At 44.5% G+C, this 25678-nt stretch overlaps 1 protein-coding gene across 4 annotated transcripts; it reads right to left on the bottom strand.

Annotated features, from left to right (window-relative positions):
* Positions 1-147: 147 nt before the first annotated feature.
* Positions 148-24678, bottom strand: RBM5 (RNA binding motif protein 5). 4 transcript variants are annotated; one of them, XM_028124277.2, is made up of 25 exons: positions 24568-24678; positions 23159-23229; positions 21398-21563; positions 20493-20648; positions 16362-16431; positions 15800-15873; positions 13249-13332; positions 12000-12060; positions 11462-11527; positions 11038-11198; positions 10499-10596; positions 9811-9898; positions 9553-9630; positions 9400-9472; positions 8443-8528; positions 7970-8054; positions 7664-7755; positions 4976-5137; positions 4387-4536; positions 4233-4304; positions 3434-3613; positions 3043-3117; positions 1955-2052; positions 1747-1876; positions 148-796 (listed from the first exon to the last, which is right to left on the bottom strand). In XM_028124277.2, exons 2-25 carry the CDS (start codon positions 23173-23175, stop codon positions 671-673), a joined length of 2448 nt encoding a protein of 815 aa, XP_027980078.1. In that variant the 5' UTR covers positions 23176-23229; positions 24568-24678; the 3' UTR covers positions 148-670. The 4 variants fall into 4 exon arrangements, with proteins under 4 accessions (XP_027980078.1, XP_027980076.1, XP_027980077.1 ...); XM_028124275.2 differs by having other exon boundaries at positions 1747-2052; XM_028124276.1 differs by lacking the exon at positions 24568-24678 and adding an exon at positions 24268-24541 and having other exon boundaries at positions 1747-2052.
* Positions 24679-25678: the final 1000 nt, after the last annotated feature.

Genomic DNA, 25678 nt, shown 5'->3' on the forward strand with positions numbered 1-25678 from the left:
TAAGAATCTGAACATGCTTGGGGTAAGGAAAATAGCATAAAATACTATTTATAAATGACTTTTAACACACTTATCTCACCACCAGGCTTGACTAGCTCAGACATGCTCGGCACACCTGGTCACCTGAGAATAAAGAGACACAGTCACTCATTTTTCAAGGTATTTCTTTTGTAAAGGAGCCAGATTTGGCGACTAGACTGAAAATCTTCCAAAATTCTGTACAAATGTGTAATATACAAATATACACAAGGCTCTTGCCAAGAAAAGACAGCACAACAAATGACAGAGGCGGCTTTGGTGTCACATACCACCCAGGGCATCTCAACACCCCCCAGGAGTGTGAGGGGCTGACAGACCGTGACATGGGCTACACACGTAAAACACACTACATTACACTATGTACACTGAAGTATAAAAGACCCACTGTCCCCCTGGCCAGCTCACAAGCCCTCTGGCAGGAAGGAAGGCCATTCGCCAGACAGCCCATATAAGGAGAACTCCTTTAAGTGGGAGAACCTTGTAGAATGGAGTGGTTCCCCTTGAAACTATTAACAGCACAAGGCATGCCCTTAAAGAGACAGGTGCTAAGAGTGAATTCAGGAGACGGACCCCTCCCTGTGCTCCGAGGAGCTGCTCGTTGTCTTTCCCTCCCTCCCTCCTTCTCTGAGCCTCACTCCATCTCAGTGAACCGAGCAAACATGGCCTTCCGGACAGCATCTTTGTAGGAATCTGCGCCTGACAGTCCGTATGCACTGCCTTTGGCTCCCAGGCCAGCTCCTTTTAGCCGGACTTGAGCCTAGGGGAACAAAATTTCTGTCAGCAGCTGACAGGTAGGGTGTGGACCGCTCCAACTCCTGCTCGTCCAGGCGACTCCCAAACAGGACCACCCACCAAGGACAGGAGGGAGGAAGCTTGGGAGACCTGGAGTAGATTTAAGGACCGAAGGAATAAAATGGGCTAAGGAAGATATGCAGAGAGAGACACATCCCCCAACCCTGCCCCCCAGTGCCTGCTCAGCAAGCTTCTGTGCCGAGTAAGGGCCCCAAAGCACTCCACTGAAGCCTAGGAAGGTCTGGTAATTATGGGCAGAGATCCTAGCAGGACAGCCCCATGTCAGCAGAACTCGCTTGCACAAGACAAACATGTTCTGTCTGTAATAGTCTGACCTAAGCTGTGTTGCCAGGTCAGAGAGGGAGTGGTGCTCTGGTGGTGCTCTGGTCTAGAAGGCCAGGGGGTGGGGATCCTCGGATCCTGAGATTATATCTGAATCTGAGTGAACTCTGATCAACTAAACAATTTCTTATCATGCATAAAAATCCTACTAAATCATAATTTATTTTATACATAACCAAGATCACTTAGAAATTAAAGCACCGTACACCTTTTAAAAAATCCAATCTAAGCTACATGGATTTGAGCCGGTGTTAAGTAAGGGACTGTTTCTAACAAAGGACACAGACATACACAGTTCTCAGAAGATGGCTTTTACCCAAAGATACCAGAAGACCAGAAAAATCAAGTAGGGTATCACCCCCAATCCTCCCAACTGACATCTTAAAGGGGGGGGTGACATAAGCAGAGGCTGCAGGGAGGGAGACTCCCACTGGGTGGGGGCGCAGCCCACAGGAGATGGCCCTGTGTCATGACGTAAACTCTCCCCTGGACCCCAGGCCGTCTGGCTGCTTCCATCTCGTCTCCTCACTAAAATAAGCCTGCAAACCACTGAAGCCCAATCTTACTGCTTACCTCAATGGGGGCTGTGATGCCTTGACACTTTCTTCCCAAACCCGAGCCTTCCCGCCAACCCATGGCCTGCAGCATCTTGTTGCCAATGTTACTGTGGTCAATGCCATCTTTGGTGGGCTGCTCGTAATTCCTGCCAGTGGCAAACACACAGTTACTAAAAACAGCCAGAGCCCCCGCTAACGGAGTGGAAAAGGTGCGCAACACATACACAGTGCCGGCATCAAACTGCTTCTTGCGCTTGGGCTCCGGAGGTTCTGGAATGCCGTACTTCTCCCGTCTTTCTGCAGCTCGATCTCGGTATTTCATCTACATCGGAGAACAAACAATGCTAGAGACATTCAGACTTGAATCTGCCACAGCCTGATGTACTCAGACTTCATGATCACCACCCTCAAGGACTTTCCCCATCTGCAGCTTGGCGTCCCAGAGTGGTCTGAAACACCAAACACCCTTGTTTCCCTCACTGCACTTAGTCCGATCGACTGCGTGTGGAACCTGGTGCAGAGCTACATCTGAAACAAGGAGTTTTATTTAATTAGCCGTCGCTGGTCAAGCACTTCGACAGGCCTGCTGGGCCGTCGGTGCAGCCCAGAGGAGGGCAGAGCTGCCGCTCCTCTCACCACTGGGGACAGACAGCACCAAGGAGGCTTCCAGAGACTTGCTCATCAGTCCCTGGGGAGCTGGCACCATAAACAGCGGAAAAGAACAGGAAAGCAGAAGCCCTGACTACAGACAGCCTGAACTATAAAACTGTCATGGGGTGAGAAATTTCAAGTAACTCTGCCCACTGGTTCATTTCTAACCCATGGGCCTCCCTCTGCATTTTAAATCCGGCTGGCACTCAACCTGCCTCATGAACTATCAAATGCTTGTCCATTATTGGCCTCACTTTTGTTGCCTTCACCCCAAACCCTGCCCTGTCTGCTGCTTCCTTCCCTATCACCTGCAGTTGTCTTATGCCCTGATGTCTTCTGGGCCCAATGGGAAGCCTCCCTCATCACAGGCCGAACGAGATCACGTTCTCCTTACTAAAATCCAATGTCCTCAACAGCAAGTACCTGGCTTGCAGGACCTGTGAGCAGTCTTCAGGATGTGCTTCTGTGCGTCCTCACAGACTCAGGGCAGAGCTCACAACGCACAGAGCCCCCAGGTCCAGGCTACATGAGCCAAAATGGCCGGGTGACAAGTATGTGACAAATCCTACCTTGCCCCTGGGACCCAGAACTAAGTGCTACAAATAAAAGCTAAAGGCAGATACAAGACACTCCTTCCAGTGGCAGAGTGACCCTCAGTCACCTCTCTCTCCCTCAGCTCCAAGGCTTCCAACTCCTGCTCACTCAGCCGGGACCGTCGGTAGATATCCATGTTTTGCTGTACAAGAGATTTGATAGACACAGTAAGAATGCAGACCATCCTGATTTGAAATGTCTAGTTCTATCAGTATCTATTTACTCTAAGAGTCAAAGCCCAATTCAACAGGCACAGCACGAAAGCCAGAGCCTGCCGTATACAGAGCCACCATGCTCCTTGCCACTCTTTGATCTGGAATAGACCATAGTAAGAACAGCCTTCTGAAAGGCGATCACTCCAGGCAGGGATCTGCTGAACCTTCACCACTGTCAGGGCACCCGTGTCGCCTTGCTCCCTCCCCTCCCTGCCTCAGATCAGCTCAGAGAAGCACCGCCACCTTGTGAAGGTCTGAGAGCTGCTGGTGCCGGACCAGGGCATCTCTGTTGGGGAACTGGCGCCGGCAGAGCAGGCAGGCCATCTTCTTCCAGTCGGCCAGCTTCTCTTCTTCACTCTCAAGTCTCTCCACCAGCTCCTCTTCATTGTCACTGTCACCACTGTAAGCAGCAACCAGACCCCTCTGGGGACAAGAGGGTGGGTCACTGGACACATACAGTGGGAAGGAGCCATGACTACGTATCTGGATAAAGTAACGCGTAATTCCAGACGTGCAAGAACCCCCACTGCCCTGTGCCATACTTGGACAGTGAACTGCGTTTCGTTCAACTGTGCGCAACTGTCAGGTCCTCAAGCGCAGGGCCTGCCAGCCTCCTGGTACCAACCCTCCTGGGGCCCAGGAAAAGTTCCTGGATGGCTGTTTTCAAACTACTCACCATGGATGAAAACCCCAAATAGAACAGATCAGAGTAATGGCCCACCTAGACCAGTATTTGTCCAGTAAAACATGTTTTACTGTCTCCAATTTTCTCTTTCCAGACCGTTAAAACACTCTATTTACAAATGCAATAAAACTCAACTGAGCTCAGGAATTCAGGTTTCATTCACTGCTCCAGCTCTCCGGCTCTCACCCAGAAAACAAAGCCCTGGACATGGATTCCATGTGCAGGAACTGCTCTAAATACCCACTGACAGCGACCACACCCAGTTTTAACGAGGAATCACAGCCAAGATGAAGCTTAGATCCCCAGTGAGACACAAAGCACACATATGGCCTTACGACACCGGTGGTCCTGCCTTACCTTGAGAGGATTCTCCTCGTCTCCATTCCGCACCAGTTCTGGGATGAGCTGCTGCCTTTCGGCTAAGGCTCCCTGGGAAAGAGAGAATAACTCATAACCCTCAAGTTTTACTTAAGTTCCCATCACGAAGTGCGGCCATTCCTGCTACTGTTACCTTTTTCTCAAAGAGAGCAAAGCCAGCATCTGCTGCAGCGGACTCTCTCCTTTCTTCTTCCCTCAAGGAATTAACAGGTTGAAAGCTGTTTTTAAAATTTTCTTTCTGCTTGTTTAAACTCTTAGCCCAGCGTTCCATGTCTTTGGCGATCTAATGCCAAACAACCATGAAAAAACCATTTAGATACATGACTTTAGAGAACAGTCTCCTGTGCCACAGTAAGCAGCCATTAAGAGTCTCACCTCAATCACACGCTCTGCAACAAAACCCCCTTCACCCTTATTTCTACCTACAAATATCTTCATGAGATGTTACTGCATACGATCAAAGTCATTAACGAATATTGCTCGAAAGCCTGTGAATATTCTAGGATATTCTTCCCTCTAAGTATGAATATAGGCAGCCGACAAACAATGTATGGTAACATTAAAAAATTACAAAATGCTCTGCGAACTTAATGTAAATGTGTGGCCCAGTTTTTAAAAAAATCCAAATGAAGCTGACACAGATGTCCCACCACCACCAACAAAAGGCCAATCCCCCAGAGAGAACCGAGTCCCCTGGCTGGGTCATGGGCTCATGGTCTCACCTGCTGAGCTGTTTTGCTCTTGGGTTTCTCCTTCTTTTCCTTCCCCTCTTTTGCAGGAGGTAGGCCCGTCTGCTGGTGGGAGCTGGACTCTGCGGCTGGCACATACGTCTCCTTCTCTCCATCCCAGTAAAGGTACTGCTGGGTCAAGGAATTGTAGTAGTACTAGGAACGAAGCACAATTAATGCAGACTTTCTGCTTTGTCAAACCATTACAGGAGTACTTTGTTAAAAAGGTATGTCAAGATTGTTTTGTCAAAAAAATTAAACACAAACAAAACATGTTGCAGAGCAATAGTATTTCACGCCTAGAGAGAAACTACTGTATGTGTTGGTATGGTAAGGATGAAGAACCAGCCAGTGAAGAGGTGTGAAACTTCTTGGGCAAAGGTCGAATATGGTTTCTAAAGAGTGTAGTTCCATTAATCTAAACCCTGGGCCTGGAGGGCACCCAAAGAGCTGTGTCTGACTCCTCTCCACAGACAGACCATTTTATACAAACCAAGTGGCCAGAAGAGGTGGTTTCATTTTTTTTCCCCCTAAAGATTCTTATTTATTTATTATTATTTTTAGTAATCGCTATACCCAGCGTGGGGCTTGAACTCACAACCCTGAGATCAAGAGTCCAAGCCCCATCAACTGGGCCACCTAGGCACCCCCTGTTCAGGAGGAGCTTTTAATTACACATCCTCCATGACAACCAGTTAATAGTTCATCATCGGGTTCAACCATCCGGAACCCTTTGGACACCCAGGTAAGCAAACATAGGGTTGTAAAGAGCCAGCTCAGGAGCCTGAAAGGTGGTAAGTGAAGGAACTAGATCTGACGTATATAGGAAGAACTGCAATGGTAGATAGGTAGCACCCATCTCTCCTCTTCTTTACTCCCTAGTCATTCGCTCTACCTGCTCAGCAGGGACCCTGGAGAGATGGTCTGTTACGTCTCTTCTGGGGAAGGTGGCATGTATCAGACAGAGGAGTCATATTGCTATGGCCACTAAGAACTGCTTGGGTAATGGTGGTCAGACTTCACAAGCAAGAGAAGTAGAACCATGCAAGGCTTAGCTTGCTCAGGTGGGTCCCTCACTGCTTCACACCTCACTCTCAGAAACCACAAGCTCTCAATGCCAAGTTCCTATTAAAAGCACTTATTTTACTATTCTATATATACAGATCCTAGTCATAAGTAACTATTTATTTATGGAGTGTTAAAGCTGCCTTTCCTCTTTAAAATAATATACCACTACCCAAAATAAAACATCACCTGGAGATCTGCTAATTTCTACCCTCAAGAATACATTAGGATGCTAAGTAAAAGAGGCTGGACACAAGAGGTCACATGTTATCTGATTCCATTTACATGAAATGCTTTTAGAAGAGGCAAATTTGTTGAGACAAAAAGCAAACAGTGGTTGCTGGGGTAAAGAGGGACTAAGGAGTGACTGCTAATGCGTACAGGGTTTCTTCTTGGGGTGATGAAAATGTTCTGGATTACAAACAGCAAATGGTATCTGGCTGGCTCAGTTGATAGAGCATGATCTTGATCTCAGGGTTGTAAGTTCAAGCCCCAGGTTGGATGTAGAAATTACTTAAAAATAAAACCTAGGGGTACCTGGGTGGCATAGTTAGTTAAGTGTCCAACTGCTGGCTTCTGCTCAGGTCTGATTTTGGGGTCGTGGGATTGAGCCCCATGTCCGACTCCACGCTCAGTGGGGAGAGTCTGCTTGGGTTTCTCTCTCCCTCTCCCTTTGCCCCTACCCAGTGTGTGTGCATGCTCAAGCGTGTCCTCTCTCTCACTGAAGTTTTTTTTTTTTAAAGATTTTATTTATTTATTTGAAATAGAGAGAGAGAGAGAGCACAAGTGGGGGGGGTGGAGGGCAGAAGGAGAGGGAGAAGCAGGCGGGAGCCTGACATGGGGCTCGATCCCAGGACCCCAGGAGCATGGCCCGAGCCGAAGGCAGACGCTCAACTGACTAAGCCACCCAGGCTCCCCCAAAATAAATAAATCTTTAAAAAAAAAATTCTTAAGGGGGCACCTGGGTGGCTCAGTCGGTTAAGCATCTGACTCTTGATCTCAGCTCAGGTCTCGATCCCAGGGACATGAGTTTAAGCTCTGTGTTGGGCTCCACTTTGGGTGTGGAGCCTACTTAAAAAACAAAAAACCCCCCACATACCTAAAAACAAACACGCAAGGAAACAGTGAATTTTATCTCAAAAAAAATACACAGGAAGAGAAACCACATTTTCAAACTTCTATCTTTACATAAACACTAACGGCCACCTATAAATTTTAACTTGACAAAATAACCCATGGTACTATAAGTCAGACTAGAGGTTACTGAAGAGGGCGGGTAGAGACCAGCAAGGGGCATGAAGAACTTTCAGCATGCCAGGAATGTTCTCTCATCTCAGTGCTGATATACACGTGTATACACGTAAACATTCAAAGAAATGTACACTTCAACTTTGTGTATTTTTCTGTATGTATGTTGTACCTCAAAACATTTTTAATCTTTAAATTTAAAATTAAAATCCTAAAGTAGAAATTACATCTTGGTGAGTCTGAAGAACTTAAAACTAATCTGGGCCACTCGCTCCTCTGCAGGAGATACTTCAAGTCATGCCTCATAAATGGGATTAAGTGAAACGAAGATATTACTAGTGAAACTGGGGAGGAAAACAGTGTATTTACCTGTGAGTTGGGGTCATAGTACAGCCCTGTTGTCGGATCATAGTAATATCCTGAAGATTCGTCATACTGGTAAGTGGATGTGTCAGGCACTGCTGCAAAAACAAAAACCAGCACACAGTCATTCCCGGTAAGAAATGAGCTTTCCTTCAACCTCTAAGCCACTGAGATGCGGCAGGCCTTAATGGTTGTCTTCTCTCATAACCCCAAGTGTCCCTCTGACACCCACAAAGGGAGAGGAACTCTTACTAAACACAGACAACAACTAGGACCTTCCAACTGTCAAGAGCCCCATGAGGTTTGGCTTACCATATTTGGTACCAGGAACTACACCAGTGGGGGAAGCGGCTGGGGCCTGTGTACTTGTGCTAGTGCTAGGCTGTGCTTCCTCAGTCTGGAAAGAACAGCAGCTTCAATATAATTTCAACTGTAAAGCCTCTAAAGAGAACTAAATCACCGCAATCATCCAGGTGGAAGGGCTCCCCTGACAGACACACTGTAAGCAATGATCTAAGGCAATCCTTGAACAAAACACATGCTGACAACTTTCTTCCTAAAGGTCAAGTCGAGGCATGCAGAAAGCATACACCCTGTTTGGAATCTTATGTTTTAAATACATACCCCAAATTATTATCTAATACTACCAGACACAGAGAAGTAAAGTTGGAATGTCTGTGTATTATTCAATCCTGGCTCACACAGCAGGAAAGGATAATACTTGGGACAGCAAAACAAAGTTTCCCCCACAGTCACCAGTTCTGTATTTAGGACGACAGGATTACCGGAGAGCTGGGTGGATTGGAGGTCTGATTATACAGCTGGGGACTCTGGGACACTACGGCCGCTGAGGTGGTGGTCACTGCTGTGCCTGATGATAAACACAGGGGGTTAGCAAGGGCCAGGGCGCTGAACTCCAAGCCAAACATCTTTATTTGTAATGCCCAAACTAGCCTTCTTTGTATATGTCAGGTCTTTTTTTTTTTTAAAGATTTACTTTTAGAGGGAGAGAGCAGTGGGGAGGGGCGGAGAAAGAGGGAGAGAGCAGTGGGGAGGGGCGGAGGAAAAGGGAGAGAGAGTTTCAAGCAGATTCCGTGCTGAGCATGGAGCCCGAAGCAGGGCTCGATTTCATGAGACCAAGATCATAACCTGAGCCAAAACGAAGAGTCAGTCACTAAACTGACTGCGCCACCCAGGCGCCCCATGGATGGGTCAGTTCCTAATAACGTAATTCCTACTAAACATCCTGGAACCTGTAACATTATCATTTTTATAATCCTACTAGAATGCTACACACAAAGTTAAATATTCCGCATGACTGTAAGAAGGAGGAACAGAAGAATCCAGAACTGGTCTGGGGTTCAGAAAAGATTTAACTATAAGGCTTTTATAATTCTAGAACAAAAACTAAAGCAAACGTTTCTTACAATGACCCTTCTGATTGATGTCTGGGCACCAGACTCTAGGGCCACACCCTCTGCCCCCATGAACCTATGTGGGCTCCCAGGATTCCAAACAACATAGCCAGGGGAGATAACAAAGTTGAATTCTAAGAATGAACACTCATCACAACAGTCTCTAAGAAGCTGTTATCCATTCCTGATCTTGCCCAGAACCTTAGGCACACGGTGACAACCCTGAATGTGCACCCTCTGCCCCCGCCCTGCAGGGAAACGGACACGTCCTATCTCCTTAACCACAGCTGCTTAAAAAAAAGCTAAAACAGAGATGAAGTTTACTACCTGATGCAGATGATGCATCAGATTCCAATCCTCCAGCTTGTTGCTGATAAAACTGTTGGTAATCCTGTGAGTACTGAAGAAAAGTCCACTGTTAAAGCTGCTATTCTCAGACATGCTCTGGAGAGTAGTTGGATGCTGGTTAAGTCCACCTACCTGAGCATACTGGGCATAGCCATCTTGGCCCGGCTGCAGGTAACTGTAGTCAACACCGCCTCCTTCACCGCTCTGAGCCTACAAAATGTCCAAAGAAGAGGACACACAGGCGAGGTTAGTGGACATCAAGGAAAGAAGGAAGGAAGAACTCCCTAAAACTGCCCCTGGAGAGCTCCTAAGACACAGGGGAAAGATCACTTCTGTGACTTTGGGCACCACCACACTACTCTGAAAAAAAAAACAACCCCTCCACCTTACCTGCGTGGATGACCACTGAGCAGCGGCAATGGCCGTGCTAGCCACAGAGAAGGCGCTGACCCGGTTACCATCTGGCAGGACCAAGTCTCTGAAACCACAAAAATCTAATCATGTGGCTCTCTCTCAGTATGTCCCCCATCTGTCCCCCCACACTGCCAAGGAAGAGCAATTCACTCTAGCCTTTGTTGGGAGCCCTCCAATGCTAGCAAGGCCTCATTTCAGAGCAGGAAGGGGTCTCCACGGGCAAATTCCTTAGTGGGCAAATGTCTCTGTAGTATCGCTGTTTTACTCTGTATTCTGCCATCTAGTAAGGTGTCTGTTGGATGAGTAATGATACTACAAACAGGAAATTTACATCTCTAGACCGAAGCTCACTCCATATGAAGCTATTAGTATGCTGTTCTGGAAAGGAATATTTCCAGATGGGTTTGCACTATCCTGAAGCGGTTTGCACAGCACATATTCTCAACCCATCTGCCACGTGTGCCTCTGTCCTGCTCTGAAGTTTTCTGGCAACTGTTTTTTCAGGACAGGAGGGAACACACTGTAAGAGAAGAAAGACAACGGTCTTCCTCCTGACCTTGGCAACCAGGGAGGATTGTGTCGAGAACATGGGCTTAGGGTACAGTCAGCAAAGCATCCCCGTGCAAGTACAGCAGTTTGAAATAAGGACAATAAAGCCACTCACTTTCTGGCACTTTTTGCAAAATCAACCCCAATAGTTTTGCCGTCAATTTTCAAAGGTGGATGGAGACTCTGTAATATCTGAAGCAGCTGAGAGGCATCCTGAAGGAGAATGTCAAGAAAGACAATTCTGTCATGTAATTAAATCCCTCCGCCCACCTACCCCATTCAAAGGGCTACAGCTTTCTATTAAAAAAAGCAAAAACAAAAAAACACACACAGTAATTATTGTCTGTGCATATGAAACCTTGAAGAAATAAAAAAATAGCCCTCTTTCCTCTAGCACACGAAGGTATCCCATATTATTAAAGGAGTAAATGCTAAACCAATCTAAAACAAAGCAAGAAGGAAAAATTAAGCTGTGGCTCAAACTTCACTTCTGCCAATTATCTACAGGTATACACATTATTTTTACCACTTATCACATGCAGCCTTGAACTTTGGGCTCCAGGAGCCTTAGACATAGTATTACAATTAGATGAACCACATTTGCCTCTCACTGCCCAGTTTCTTTTAAAAGGAAAGATTCAGCGAGCACCTCACCATTGCAGAAGACAGCTGCACAAACGCGAAGCCTCTGTTCTGCTGGGTCTGTTTGTCTTTTATGAGGCGAATGTTATTGACAGCTAAGGACGCGTAGGGAGACAGCGCTGTCATGATGGAATCCACCACAGTGTGCGGGGCTATGTTTCGAAGTATGATTGCTGGGGGTGAAAGAGACAAATGACATACATGTGCATTCCCACCACCAGTGCTTTCCAAGGCAGGCTCAAGGACAAATACATAAATCCATTTTGGGAGATTCCTAGTATATTTTGTACTTTGACATGGAGAAGACTCTAAAACCAATCTTTTATGGGACAAACTTGAAGCCATCACTGTTCATTAAAAAAAGGGTAAGAGAACAAAAACTTCCAATTAAGGTCAACTTCTACCACAAAGGCCAAAAGAGCATAGTGGGACTTACTATCACAGTAGTAATCCACAGACTGAACAGATTCTGTGGTTCCAGGGGGCACTTCCTGTTCAGAGTCTATAAGGGAAGGAGACAGGGAGACTCAGTAACTGAAGACAAACAAAAAATAAACCAGTGTATTTTTAGTAAAGAAATACACTCAAACCCCAAAGTTTTAATTATAAGTAAACGTAGCAGTCATTTTTTTCTTTTTAAACCATCTGTGGCTATAATAAAACATGATTAGTTTTGACATGATAAACGTGGAATGCAAAAACTGGGCCGGTGGAGGACTGACAGTGCCTCGGTACTAAAGAAAAGCAGATGCAGAACGCAAACCAGGTGAGCTGGCTTTATTTTGGAAAATAAAAGAACTCTCTGCACCCACCATCATCAGAAGCATCTACCCAACGTAAGGTAAGAAAATTTAAGGAGAATATATGAATTACTTGTTGAAATGCCCTACAATCTATACTTTTCCTCAGGTTCGCAGGCATTTCAATCAGTCAGGTTTTTAATGCTTATTCCAAACAGCTGAGTTTGGGCTTACCAAACTTGTCCGCTCCACATCGGAAGCATTTTAGTCTTTTCCTGAAATTGTTAAGGCAGCACTGGAAGAAAAAAAGTTTTCTCTGTAATTATTTCTCACAGTAGGCCAGGCTTACTAGTAATGAAGTGGGTTAGAGCAATAGGGCCATGGACAAGTCCCAGTAAGCAAATAAAAAAGCAGAGAGTGACATCATGTAACCAAGACAAAGGGACATTCACCTAAAAATTTAAAATGTTTCACTGTGAAATATTCCAAGAAAAACAAATCTTGACAGATTCTGAAGTAGAATTCCATTTTTATCAAGTTGGGGGAAAGCTTCAGTTCACCCAAAAACCCTAGAGCAAACCCTACAGTGGCGAAGTTCTTTTTCTTTTATCAGAAGAGCACTCACTATATGGACCACTCTATATACACAAACACAATGTAAATGGAATACTGTCTAGTCCCCTACTAGACACGGGCCACACGCAAACAAAGAATCCAAGTACTTTCAGAATGTCAATGGCAACACCCAAGCTCAAAATGGTGCACTGGTGGGGCACCTGGGTGGTTCAGCTGGTTAAGTTTCTCTCAGTTTCCGAAGCTCAGGTCATGATCTCAGGGTTGTGGGATCAAGCCCTGCATCAGACTCCCCACTCAGCGGGGAATCTGCTTGAGATTCTGCCCCATGCGCCCACCCACCACTTGCACGCACGCGTGCTCTCAAATAAATCAATCGATCAATCTTAAAAAAAAAAAAAGGTGCACTGGTGACAGGACCATAACGTTATTTCTTTTAATTTTTATTATTTTTTAAAGTAAGCGCTATGCTCAACATGGGGCTTGAACTCATGACCCTGAGATCAGGAGTTGCATGCTTTATCAACTCAGCCAGCCAGGTGCCCCGACAGGACTATAACAGATCTTTCATAACCTGAACAGTGTCAGAAGGATTTAGTTAATTTAATTAAGAGACTATGCCATAAGTTGACAGAGACCTCCAGAAATCAAAAAACAGTAAAGTGGAACAAACCTAAAATCCTAATTGAAACAATGAGCTTAGAACCTGGATCTTAATAAATAAAATCACTAGTGTTCTAGGGACTCTAGTATCTACACAGGAAGACCCAAAGAAAGTCACAAAGCATGAAAATCCCCCTATGATTAAAAAGCCGGTAACTGTATACTTTTTAGTTTCCTTGTTCAGACAGACAAAGCAAAAAACAACAAAACCTGAAGTTTTGCCTTTTTGGTAAGAGTACATGCTTACCTTGTTACAAAGCCAATCTTCAAACTTAGGTCTGGGATTGCTATAATGCATCGCAATATGCTTTCCTTGAATCACCAACTTTTTCTGTAAAAAAAGAAGTAATTAGTTATTCCCATTGTGAGGAACATGTGTCCATTTTCCCAGGGCAGAGCACACTTCGGAAAAATCAGTGCTCTGGAATTAAATGGACAACATACGGGGAGGACCAACCACCGCCACCTATACTCTGCCCATCCAATCCTTCAGATAGGCAGTAAGAGAATGGGATGCGGAGTAAAGGTAAACGGAGTCAGGGAGTGCTGAGAAAGCTGCCAAACTCTAACCGCTGACATGCACCAGGCCGTGTCTCCAGCAGAGACAGAAGTCCTAACATTCAGCATTGCCAGGCTGCCTGAGAGTGATAGTCTATTTCAAAAAAGCAGAAGACACAACTCTCCCAGTTCTGAGATTGCCTACTTTAGCCTCAGTATGGTGTCCTTGGGCTTCGCTTCACTTTTCCCCCAGTCCCCTGTCCTTATGCAAAGTAAAAGCTTTTCTATTTCCCCTTTCCCCAAACTCCTGCTTCAGGATGTGTCCTCTGGGGGACAAGGGGAGGGGAGCTCAGTTTTAAAGGGAATCTGGTTACAATTCTTTCTTTGGAGGGCCTATTCTGAATGCCATCGACTCTAAAGCAGCTAAATGATTCTTCCTGCCAACTGAAACCATGTTATGTCCTAGGTGACAGATGTGTTTTTCCCTGAAATACATGGTACTCTCTTCAAGATGAGTAACCAGGAGGCCAATGAAGTTTCTTCAGGGGGGTCAGAAGAGTTCGTAAATGTATACACCACCTTACCCTTCAAGTCAAGCATGTGACTAGAAGGGATGCAACTCTAAAAGGTCAAAACTCCGAGCTCAATCAGTCTAGCCAAGAGTATACCCAGCACCTGCCCCCAAAGAGCCTTCATTTAACAGGAGCACCTTTTCTTTTGCTTTTTATGGGGCGGCAAAGGGGGAGGGAGCGGGTGTTCTGACACTATCAGAACAGATTTAAGGAGGAGGTTAGATATCCAGATTTTTAAAAGGAGTCTAACCCCTCTAAATATACATACTGTTGAGCAATTTGGTTCTTGAAAATCCTGGAAGAGTTAAGACATGCTGTGAATGTTGTCTCTGCAATATCTAAAGGCAAGACTGCATGTCTGGCCAAGAGGAAAAGAGCTGAAGGGCCAGCCACTCACTGTGTTGTACAGAAACAAAAATGAAGCTGGGAGATATGTCAAAAGATCATCCCAGTAGGAGGGGTGTGTGCTGGGGGAGACTCCAAACTATCACTGAGTCCCTAATCCTACTGGCCTTTTATTTCTGGAGTGAATTTGAACTGTAATGAAATATTACATGTGAACTTAGCTTTGTATACATTAAAATTGTGGAGATTTTTAAATATCTTGTGGGTTTTAATTTCCTTGGAGTTTTAAACTCCCAGGCAAGCCATTCTGATACAGCCACTGCATCAAAAGATGCTGTCACGTCAAGAAAGCAGACTCACATGAAGCCTGTGTCTAAGTTCTGAATTTACTAGGATGGTGTCCATGGTATGAAATGAATGAAGTTCTACTTCTGTAAGTTCAGGCCGTCACCTCTGGTTTAAGAAAATGAGAGGCTTAAAAATCTAACAAATCAATCAAAATGATACCCTCATTAGTGAGTCTTTGTTATAAATAGCAATATATTACCGAAGAATATAACTTATTTATGGGTGATAAATCATAAAATGTTGCAGAAAAGCAACATAATGAGTTAAGCAAACCTCCCAGAATGTATTTGGTTAAGACATTCAATACCGTGCTTTGGAGTTCTGGCAAAAAATGTTATTTAAGTGCCAAGTACTGAACGTCATCTTGACAAACTGTAGAACACTTCAGTTAATGCTACATCAAAGAGCCATCAATGATTTGCTTTGAACGGAATATAAAAGGCATTCTCAGGGAGATTAGAATGTTAATGCCACTTTAACTAGATCAGACAGCAGCAGGACACCAGCTCCCAGGCTAATCTCATCAGACTTATTGTTCATAAATTCCATGAGGTCCTTAAATAGTCCTTGAAGACCCACATGAGCAGTTATGCCTCCTGGAGGCTTGTGGTCTCCAAGCAGAAATAAGGAATAACTTCAAAATGCCTGTAGCAAACTTCTACTGTGTTCTCTTCACTGTCAAATCGAGAGTTGGATATTTTAAGATTACTCTCAATGGACATAATGAATAGAACATAATCGGTAGTGAAAAAGGGAACATCAAGATGTTCTGATAATCACCAGACAGGTATTCAGTGATTAACAAAGCTCTGCCAGGCAGCCATGTTTAAAGGCAGAGCAAATTCTACAATGTAGTCCTTGCTGCTGTATTTATCCTAATACTATCAATTTTAATATATACAAAGCTTTTCTTTTAAAAAAAAATCACTCCTTTGGAACAAACCACTCCTTCAACCTTTTTGTTTGTTTTTTGTTTTTAAATTGTACAGACTTGTTCCATTTTCATGAATATCTAGACTTGGTGAGTGAAGCAACCTGATTGGCTTCCATCCAGCTGGTAGCATCTTGCAAGTGATAAAACTCCACGAAGGCGAAACCACGGCTTACACCTAGAGACAGCATTCAGATATAGACGGGATACTCGTGTTAGTCAGTTCCTTTATAACAGGTGAATCTCTCTCCCACTGCTTCAACACTGCGTGACAAAGCCAATTGGGAAGCAGCTTTACAAATGTGACTTGACTTGGGGATCTTCTTGATACTTTGCCATGGCAAGGAACCAAGCCGCCTGAACTAAGTGCCACTCGATTTGATTCCACGCTTAAAAAGTAACCATGCAACCGACTACAAACAGTCAAACAAGGAGTTTATAAATCACTACTTACCGAAGGAAAAAAAAGTCCCTAAAAACAAAGTTTTTAAAAAGGTCCTCAGGTGCTCTCTAATATCGTTTTCAAAGAATCACATTCCTTAGCCATGGCAAACCTTTCATTCTGAATTCATGTGCTTGAAGATTGGGGGAATCAGGATGGTCTTTAGGGGCTGAGGTGGGAATGGGGAAGAGAGCCAGAACAGCCGGAACTAAGCAAGCTCTCACCTGTTTTCCTCTTCATCAACCTCACGTCCGCAGGCTGAGGACCTTCAAAGGACTCCATCATTTCTCGAATCTGCAGAGTTTTACACGTTTATAGTTAAAGCTTCAGCCATAAACTATTCCACACCAAAGAAAGTTCAAGGACCAGGAACTGCATCAACTGCTTAATCAGCTAAGTTTTTAACTTCTACCACCAACATTTAATCATTCTAAAAACAGAGTAAGGGGTGCCTGGGTGGCTCAGTTGGTTAAGTGGCTGCCTTTGGCTCAGGTCATGATCCCAGGGTGCTGGGATCGAGCACTGCATCGGGCTCCCTGCTCAGCGGGAAGCCTGCTTCTCCCTCTCCCTCTGCCTGCTGCTCCCCCTGCTTGTGCTCTTTTTGTCAAATAAATAAAAATAAAATCTTAAAAAAAAAAAAGTAAAAACAATAAAAAAAAAACCTCATAGAAATGAATGTATTGTAACAGCCTTGAAAGCATTCTTTATATGCTGCCTGGGAATTTCTTTCAAGTATTTATGTTATAATGAACAATCTTGCTGGGGTGCCTGGTGGCTCAGTCGGTTAAGCATCTGACTCGATTTCAGCTCAGGTCATGATCTCAGGGTTGTGAGATCAAGCCCTGTGTCGGGCTCTGCACTTGGCGGGGAGTCTGCTTGGGATTCTGTCTCCTTCTGCCCCTCCCTGCTGGGTGCACTCTCTTCCTTTCTAAAATAAATCTCGGGGCACCTGTGTGGCTTAGTTGGTTAAGCATCTGCCTTTGGCTCACGTTATGATCTTGGGGTCCTGGGATGGAGTCCTGCATTGGGCTCCCCGCTCAGTGGGGAGTCTACTTCTCCTTCTCCCTCTGCCCCCACCCCCAGCTCATGTGTGCTCTCTCTCAAATAAATAAAATCTTTAAAAATAAATAAATCGTTAAAAAAAAAAAAGAAGTCTTGCCCATGGCACACTGTCCTATAAGCCTCTCTTAGCCTCACCTCACTGTCCTTTGTTCTAAAGGACCAGAAAGAAAATGAGATTTAGAAGAGGCAGAGGATATGGCACTGTCCTCTGAAGTATATGATCAAGAATCAATAGCCAAAAAACAAGGAACTCTCTCAAACATTTTTTGCACAATTATCTTAAGAAAATAGTAATTTTCTTACATTTACACTAGTGCTGAAAATTAATAAAGCTCATAACATTCCTAGGCTCCTAATAAGTCAAAGTAAACATTAATTGAGCCTAGAAGAATGAATTTGGGCTGGTAGGTTGTCATTTTTTTTTTTTAAAGCTTTTATTTATTTATTTGAAAGAGAGAGAGGGAGAAGCAGACTCCCTGCTAAGCAGAGCGCCCAATGCGGGGCTTGATCCCAGGACTCTGGGATCATGACCTGAGCCAAAGGTAGACGCTAAACTGACTGAGCCACCCAGGCACCCCTGGTAGGTTACTGATGTTAGACCAAGCCCTTACTGCAAAAAGCAATGAAATACACTAGTCTCTTTAATCATGCCAGGCAGAAATACTCCCAGAAAAAAGGAAAAACAGGGCCAAATTTGTGAAATAAATTCTTAGTGGTCCCCAACTTTCTGTAATTACGTGCAAAGGCTACAGGATTATATACTGTTGATCCTCATTATTTGTGGATTCCGTATTTGCAAATTTGTCCACTCACTAAAATTTCTAACTCCCAATCAATACTTGTGGTGCTTCCAAGTCATCTGCAGACATGTGCAGAGGAGGGAGAGATGTGAGTCGCTTGATGCACATGTCCCAGGCCGAGGTGATGCTGTGTCTTGTTTCAACTTCCATAATGTAAAGAAGTGTCCTTTTCACAGTCTATTTAGTGCCAAGTTTTTCACATTTTCATACTTTTTGTTAGTGATTTCACTATTATTACTATTTTTTTTAAGTAAGCTCTACATCCAACATGGGGTTTGGACTCCTGGCCCCGAGATCAAGAGTTGCATGCTCTACTGACTGAGCCGGCCGAACGCCCCAGTGACTTCTCTCTTTAATGCGGCTCTCCAAGTGTAGCACAGGGAGGCTATGATGTCCCTCAGACAGAAAATACATATTGTTGGATAAGCTTCATTCAGGCATGAGTTACAGTGTTGTTGCACGTGAGTTCAAGGTTAATGAATCAACAATATATATTAAATAAGGCATCTCTAAACCACAATGCACCTAAAACAAGGTTATGTGTTGATCTGTTGATGAAAATGGTTGTGACCAGAGGCTCACAGGAACCTAACTTTGTATTTTCCCAAGGAGTGATGGTTCAGTATTCAGTATTCTATCTGTAGTCACTTTACAGACCATAACCACCACCAATAAAAAGAACTGACTATGTCTATTTTTTCCACAGAGTAGAAATTCTACACTGAGCCAGACCCCATCATGTGACTCAGGTCCATGCTTAGTAACATAGTAACTGAAAAGTTAGTCATCAGAGTAACTAAAGACTGTTATTATAAAAGTAGTGGTAACAGTAACACATATGGTAACATAGTAACTAAAGATATTCTAAGAGTTCACCTATCAGTGGGAGGGCTAAACTAAAAAACGCAATGAGTATGATAAACTGAAGTTCAGGAGATTAAATACTATAATTTTAAAATGTTTTAAACACTTCAACATGTGAATTTGCTAAGAATACTGCACAATTTTGGCAACCTCAGAAATTCTGCTTTGAAAAACCAGCCTTCTTATGGTAGGCACTTCTATTTCCCTGAAGAAGCCTGAAATACAAAAACATTAAATCTTGTTTCATTGCCAGCAGGGAGGCCCCCCCAAAGTCAGTGAGGGCACTGCTTCCCCATGCCACTCACTTCCTCGGCAGACTCCCAGGGCCATAGGCCAGCAGACTACTCAAGGGAGCAACCTTCTTAACAAGAAAACTTTGCTGAATTGACTCCTCCTGTAGGAATTCCTGCATCTCCTACTCCATACGTCCACTGCCGCTCCTGCCTGGGCTCAGCTCTGCCTTCCCTGTCCTCCCACTACCATTCTTTCCCTCCAACATTCTAACCTGCACAACTCTTGCTATCAAAGCCCTAAGTAACTTCTTTTATACTTATCTGGGCTTTCAATGATTCTAGCACCTGGCCTCAAAAGCACCTTCCCACCCGCCTCTCTCCTGCCAAAAGCCTTTAAATTCAACCGAATGAACCTGGTTGAAAGGCCTTGTCTACATTCAGAATCTTTCTATTCCCAAGTTTGCTTGTGTGATCCTACTGCCTGGAGGGCCAGTCTACCACACCTTTCCCCTAGTTCTCCACCAGACCCAAACTTTTAGATCCCTTAAGAATCAGTTCAACTAAGATCTCCCTGGAACCCTTCTTTACCCTACACTAGTAAAAACCTCCCTTAAAGAAGCTTCCAGAGACCCCATTCTTTTTTTTTTTTTTTTTGAAGTAATCTATTCCCAACATGGGGTTTGAACTTAAAACCCTAAGATCAAAAGTCACATGCTCTACCAACTGGGCCAGCCAGCACCCCCGCCCCTTTCCCAGAGACATTCTGCAGAACCTCTTTCAACATCAATCTGCCTTGTAGATCAGGAAAGGCCTCACATGATGGAGACTTTAAGCAGAAAAAGGCACACTGGTAGAATGAAAAACATGTCCAAAGCGGCTATAAGGGAGGCAGGTGGTGGATGTGGCTGGAAGAAATGGGTGAGGGCCAGAGAAGAGATTGCCACTGGAAATCAGGGAGTGCCCCTAGCTGGCCAGTCTGAGGAGTGGGGAGCCAGGGAATGGCCTTCCTTTTTGACAGGCTTCTCAGGTTTCAAATGGATAGCATACATTTCATCAAATCAAAGGGTAGCCAGATCATGAAGAAAGTGTTTTTACTGATACATCCTCACCAAATAAGTAACCAGTTCATTAAAAATGTACTGATTACCTTCTATGGGCTATTGAAGGAACAAGACCTGCTCCCTGTAGTTAAGGAATTTCTCAAAACTCAGCTCTGTGTTGAACTTCAAAGCCTAAATATAAATGGTAATTTACCTCTGAACCAAGCTGAAAAGAACTGCCCCCTAAAGACAGAAATACATTTCACTGGCTGAGATGTTAACTTGAGATAAAACAACAGCACGAGAAAACAGGAGAAGCCCCAAAACTGCTTGTTAGAACTGCTGTTTCCCCTTACATCGCTCTCCGTGATGGTGATGGGAAGGCCGCGCAGCATGATGGTCTTACTCTCCCTCTCATCACTGATGTCATGTCTGTAGTCATGCTCGCCATAGTCACCATCTGAATGGTAGCCGTCTTCGGATCGGTCACTGTTCCTTCTTTCACGTTCTCTCTGATTTATAATAAACAAAATTACAATTAAAACAACGCTGGGTTTATATATTCTGATCCAGGCCCTCTACTCCTAGGCATTTATCTTTAGGAACAACAGAGAGGGTATGAGAACTCCATGATGATGTTCACTGTACTGTTTCTAAACTGGGGTGGGGGGAGAAAGAAAGGCCATTTAGTTCAGGAAGAATGGTTTCACAACTCACGGTACAGTATACACTGTCAACACAATGAAATACCACTACCTGTTACAATATGAAGATTACATGCACAGAAAATGAAAAAAAAAAAAACCCTGCAAAATTACATGGGCAGCGCAATTACTTCTAAACAAAGCTACGTTTACATATAGAAAGGAACGAGAAAAAGCTATGCTGACTGACACTACAACTTTGAGAAGCAGCAGCCGAGGCATAGGGCTGGTATATTATTATGCTCCAATGGCCTCATCTTTAAAATGGGAAGACACCTACCATAAGGGATTAACTAAGTTCATGTAAGTCAGGTGTTCAAAGGAGTGCCTGGTGTATGGTGAGCCCTATGTAAACCCTGGCCAGTATTTCTATTACCACAGGCTCAGTTTGTCTTTGAGGATTAGTCACCTCAACAAATTCAGAATAGAGGGTTTGAACATAATACTCAGGAGGAGAGTTCCACACCAGATACACTTACTACATTTCCAGACTCTTAGAGGCTTTGTGCATGCAATTCCTAACTCCGAGCACACCACGCCGGTCGCTGACCACTCACCTCTGGGCTGTCATAATCTCGGTAGTCGTCATATCTGTCGCCCCTCCGGTCATCACTAGATCTTTTGTAATCTGAGTCCCTCCGCCTGCTTCTGGATTCACGCTCATCCCGATCATCCCTGTCTATGATGGAACCGTACCTTCCACTACGCTCTGTTCTACTCACTCTGCCAGGGAAAATAATTTTCAGTTACTCTCAAGGACATCACATTTTATACCTTTAGAAAACACGGTTGAAAATACCCCCTCCTCCCCTACAGCTCAGTGTATAAGATATGCAAATAGTTTACCATATCCCTTAAAATTTATCCCCAAACTCCAGTTTATAAAAACACACACTAGGAAAACATCCACATCCCTTAAGGCAAAGATAATTTTCAGGAAATCATGCTAAATTTGATAATATGGTTATCACATGTTTGGGTTTAATACTTTTTTTTCAAAAAAAGGTCAGGTTGTCCAAGTTCATCCTGTATATTCCAAAGCCTGTAGTCTACACATATCACCCTTTTTATCCCTGATTCAGATCTTAGTGATCAAAAATAGGAAGAAAGCAATTTTTAGCATTTCACCCAATTTCAAAGGAGAGTGTGTTCTGACTCATCTACTCTCAAGGGTATCACACTACTGGGAAATGGACCAACAACCTGGATGAGTTAAATTCATTTTTTTTCTTCATCAGGCAGTTAACCAAGTTCATTTGTTAGACATAACCAGCACCAGCAGAGAATATTATTTCCCATAACATCTGGTTTGTTTTTGGTTACTGGACAGCACTGGGCCTCACAGGAAAATCTAGTAACAAGAGGCTTTAACCCACTTGACTACAGATACAGTTCTTTCATAAATTGTTTACCAGGTTCATAAAACTACTGTGTAAGGACAAGACAAAGGAAAGGCTTAGAAGGGCCTCATTTACAGTACACAAATTTAACAAAAAGACACCAATGAAACAAGTAGTCTAGGACTACTTCATAATGTGAAGAATGAGGAAGAAACCCTAAAAGGGTAAATGTTAATTTAGTAAGTTTTTGGAACCACAGACTGCTAACACAGCACTAAAACAATCACATCACGTGACATGAACATCTCCTGAGTCTCTCTGGGCCTTCAATTTCTGGGACGAGACTCAATACTAAGTAGGAAGGTGGCTGAAAAAGGTCGTGTATGTAAATCAAATAGTCTGAGTGGAAGAATCCATAGATCACATGGCAGCCAAATGCTCTCATCTTAATTCTCCACCAATTCTTTAGTAACCTTTCATTTATTTTTCATTTAACCCACGGTCCATCTAAAGCTTCTATAAATCTGGATCATCTTGCCACAGAGGGAACAATGACAAGAACTAGCATTCACTGATTGCTTGCTATAGCCAGCTACTGTGTAAAGTGGCAGACTTGTATATCTCCTGGCTTCTGCATAAGCTGTTTTCCACACTGGGAACCCTCAGTGACCCACTCCCTCCTTTGCCTAGTTCTTACTTACCTTAGTGAACATTTTCTCCAGGAAGCTTTCCTAGATGTTTCCAAGAAAACACATGCTTCCTATGTGTTCTAACAGCACCCTCGACTTCTCTTACATAGCACAGTTCACACAGTACTTCACTTCTCTCACTAAACTGCATGCTTGTAAGAGCAAGGCTCATGAAGGCACTAACAACGTCTGGCACAAAATAGACACTCAAATATTTGATAAACAATTAAAAGAAAATTCAGTCCCCAATGAAATGCTGAAATCAAAGACATGTATAGTAGTAACTTACCGTTTGTCTGAACCCATTGTCCTACTGAAGATGTAGCACTCTGTTCCAAAAGGTTCAAATTTTGTTTTTTTCTAGGAAACAAAAGAGATTGGCTGCTGAAAATTTGAGAGATCACTTAAGTCAATCTTTCTGTAGGCTAGGACACTACTGATGTTGTAATTTCATCAGACTATTCACAGTGATTATCCAAGGTGGGGGCAGGAAGTTGGGGATCAACTGTCAACATGAAAATCATTTGCTGAAATGAGCATAGCAGGAAGATGAAGCATATCTTAAAACATCAGATTCCCTAGTCAATAACAAACTCATAAAAGGACGCAAGCAGAAGAGTCCTGCCCTTCTCCTACTTTAGGATTACGAAGCAAAATAGGGCAGAGATGCAATCAGCTCCCTGTGTTCTAATCAAAGCAACTCCGGTGGGGTAGGTGGCCGTTAAAACATAATCAAAGCGTCTTTACTAATACAAGGAGCAACATAAATTTCAAAATCTTCTAATGCAAAGTTTAAATCTTTTAGAAGCCGGGATGCTGCGCTAATTGAAATCTACTCTTATTTATAACGCAACGGCTGATCCTAAGCTATTTCAATGAGACAAGAGCAAACCTCGACACGACTTAATTCCTCAGTAACAATAACCACCACTAACCCTTGAGGCTGCCAGCTGGGCCCTGCAGCGCCCCGGCGGTGATAAAACACAGAGCTAGACCGCGTTCAATTCGTGGAGGTCTGAGAAACTAGTTTCAGCCGTCCCTGGCGCCTGTTCCAGAGTAGGCGCTCAACAAACATTTGCTGAATTAATAAATGGAAGAGAACCACCTGGGAGAAATAAGGCCCTGGGCAAAATCTCTTAAGGCCGCTCCTCGTCGCCCAGGCCGTGCCTGGACCCATCTCCGTGGGGTGTTGCGGCCGAGATGGCGGCGCCACAGCCTGCGCCGACCGACTCGAGCGTCCGGCTTTCCCTTTCTGCCTGCACACGCCCCTCCCAACCCCCAAAACGCTCCCCCAGCCTGCAGATCAGCCTTCACCGAACAACCTCCCGGAGAGGGCGGATTCAGATGCAGCCGCGGGGCGATGGCGACTAGAAACTGCCGGTCGCCCCTGAGGCGTACCCGAGGGACAGGCGACGGCTCCACGTTCAGTTGGGCTGGGGAGTCGGAGATGCGTCCCGGCAGAGGCACAGTCAAAAGCCCGAAAGAAGCGGGCCTCAGGTGGGGCGGGAGGACGCCCTCTGAAAGCTGACAGCGCAGACGGCGAGGAGGGGCGCGGCCCGCCAATGCCTTGGGTAGCTAGCTACTCGAGAGATGTGGCTGGGGCTGATCGGCCGCCACCCGCGGCTGTCAGGGAGGCTGCACAAGGCCTGCCTCAAAAGCAAGAACCGCGGGTCGTTTACAGGCGGCTGCCGCACTTACCCCCAGAAGAGACCAAAGTGTCAGAAGTAGCGGTTTTGTGCCCCAGATTATCCGACAGGGTACGGCCGCCTCACAAAATGGCGCCTCGGTCGACGGCCGTCTCCTACCCACAGCACCTCGCGCCTGTCCCCTCCCCCACGCCACCCGCCTCCCGAGGAGGCATCCAATCCACGACGGTGTCTGGCTGCGCGAGGACTGCTGGGAAGTGTGGTCGCTAAGGCATCCTGTCACTCACTACGCCCCGTGTTAATTTCCTGCGTATTTCTTTCTTTCTTTTTTTTTTTTCAAAACCAAGGGCGAAGTTGCCAGTCTGCCATTTGCAGACCCTGATTAGAGCTCTTATTTTTATTGGTAATTCTTTGTCTTTGCTACTAAGGCTGTAGAGAGCACAGTTTGCTTTCACTAACACAATATAGAACATCACGTTTAATCTGGTTTTAAGAGAAGTCACGTTAGTTGATTATTTTATTATTGGACTCTAGATTGTTGGGCTAGATGCTTTACAAATATCTACTTCCATTTTCGTAATCTATGAAATGGTTATTAAACCCATTTTGCAGGTGAGGAAAATGAGGCTTATGGAAATTAAGTTGTTTTTTTTTTAATTTTTAAGTAACCTCTATACTCAACATGGGGCTGGAACTCACAACCCCAAGATAAAGAGTGGTATGCTCTACTGAGCCAGCCAGGCACCTCCAAATTAAGAGCTTTTTTTTTTTTTTTAAGAAAGGTCTTCAGAGTGTCATTTGATTGATATCTAAGGCAAAGGCTCAGGAACATCATTTTCCAGGGTTAATTTAACAGTATTTAGGACGCCTAATAGCATCTCAAAAGTTGCAGCCAAAACTCAACCTTAACTCCTTCACAGCCTTCCTCAGCTCATAAATGGTGACTCCCTATTTCCAGTTACTCAGGACAAAAACCCTGGAGTCATCCAGGACTTTTTTCCTTGCACCCAATCTGTCAGTAAATCCTGTTGACTCTATCTTTGAAATATATCTAGGATCTGACCACTTCTAGCTGCCTCAATTGCTGTTCACCTAGTCAAAGCCATCATCACTGTCCTTGTTTGAGACAGAGTAGGTCACACAGGGAACTGGGATTTGAATTA

This window comes from Eumetopias jubatus, unplaced genomic scaffold, assembly GCF_037043125.1.
Source record: "Eumetopias jubatus isolate StellerSeaLion01/CBP00866 unplaced genomic scaffold, mEumJub1_p1.0 scaffold_1, whole genome shotgun sequence".
Taxonomy (NCBI): Eukaryota; Metazoa; Chordata; class Mammalia; order Carnivora; family Otariidae; genus Eumetopias; species Eumetopias jubatus.

Excerpts from the sequence above, each read along its gene's own strand:
- RBM5 (XM_028124275.2), bottom strand. Across the intron at positions 13,333-15,799 it reads GCTGGATGGAAGCCAATCAG|AAAAAGTTGGTGATTCAAGG; the intron begins GTTGCTTCACTC and ends CTTTTTTTACAG. Across the intron at positions 2,053-3,042 it reads TGGAGCTGAGGGAGAGAGAG|ATGAAATACCGAGATCGAGC; the intron begins GTGACTGAGGGT and ends TCTCCGATGTAG.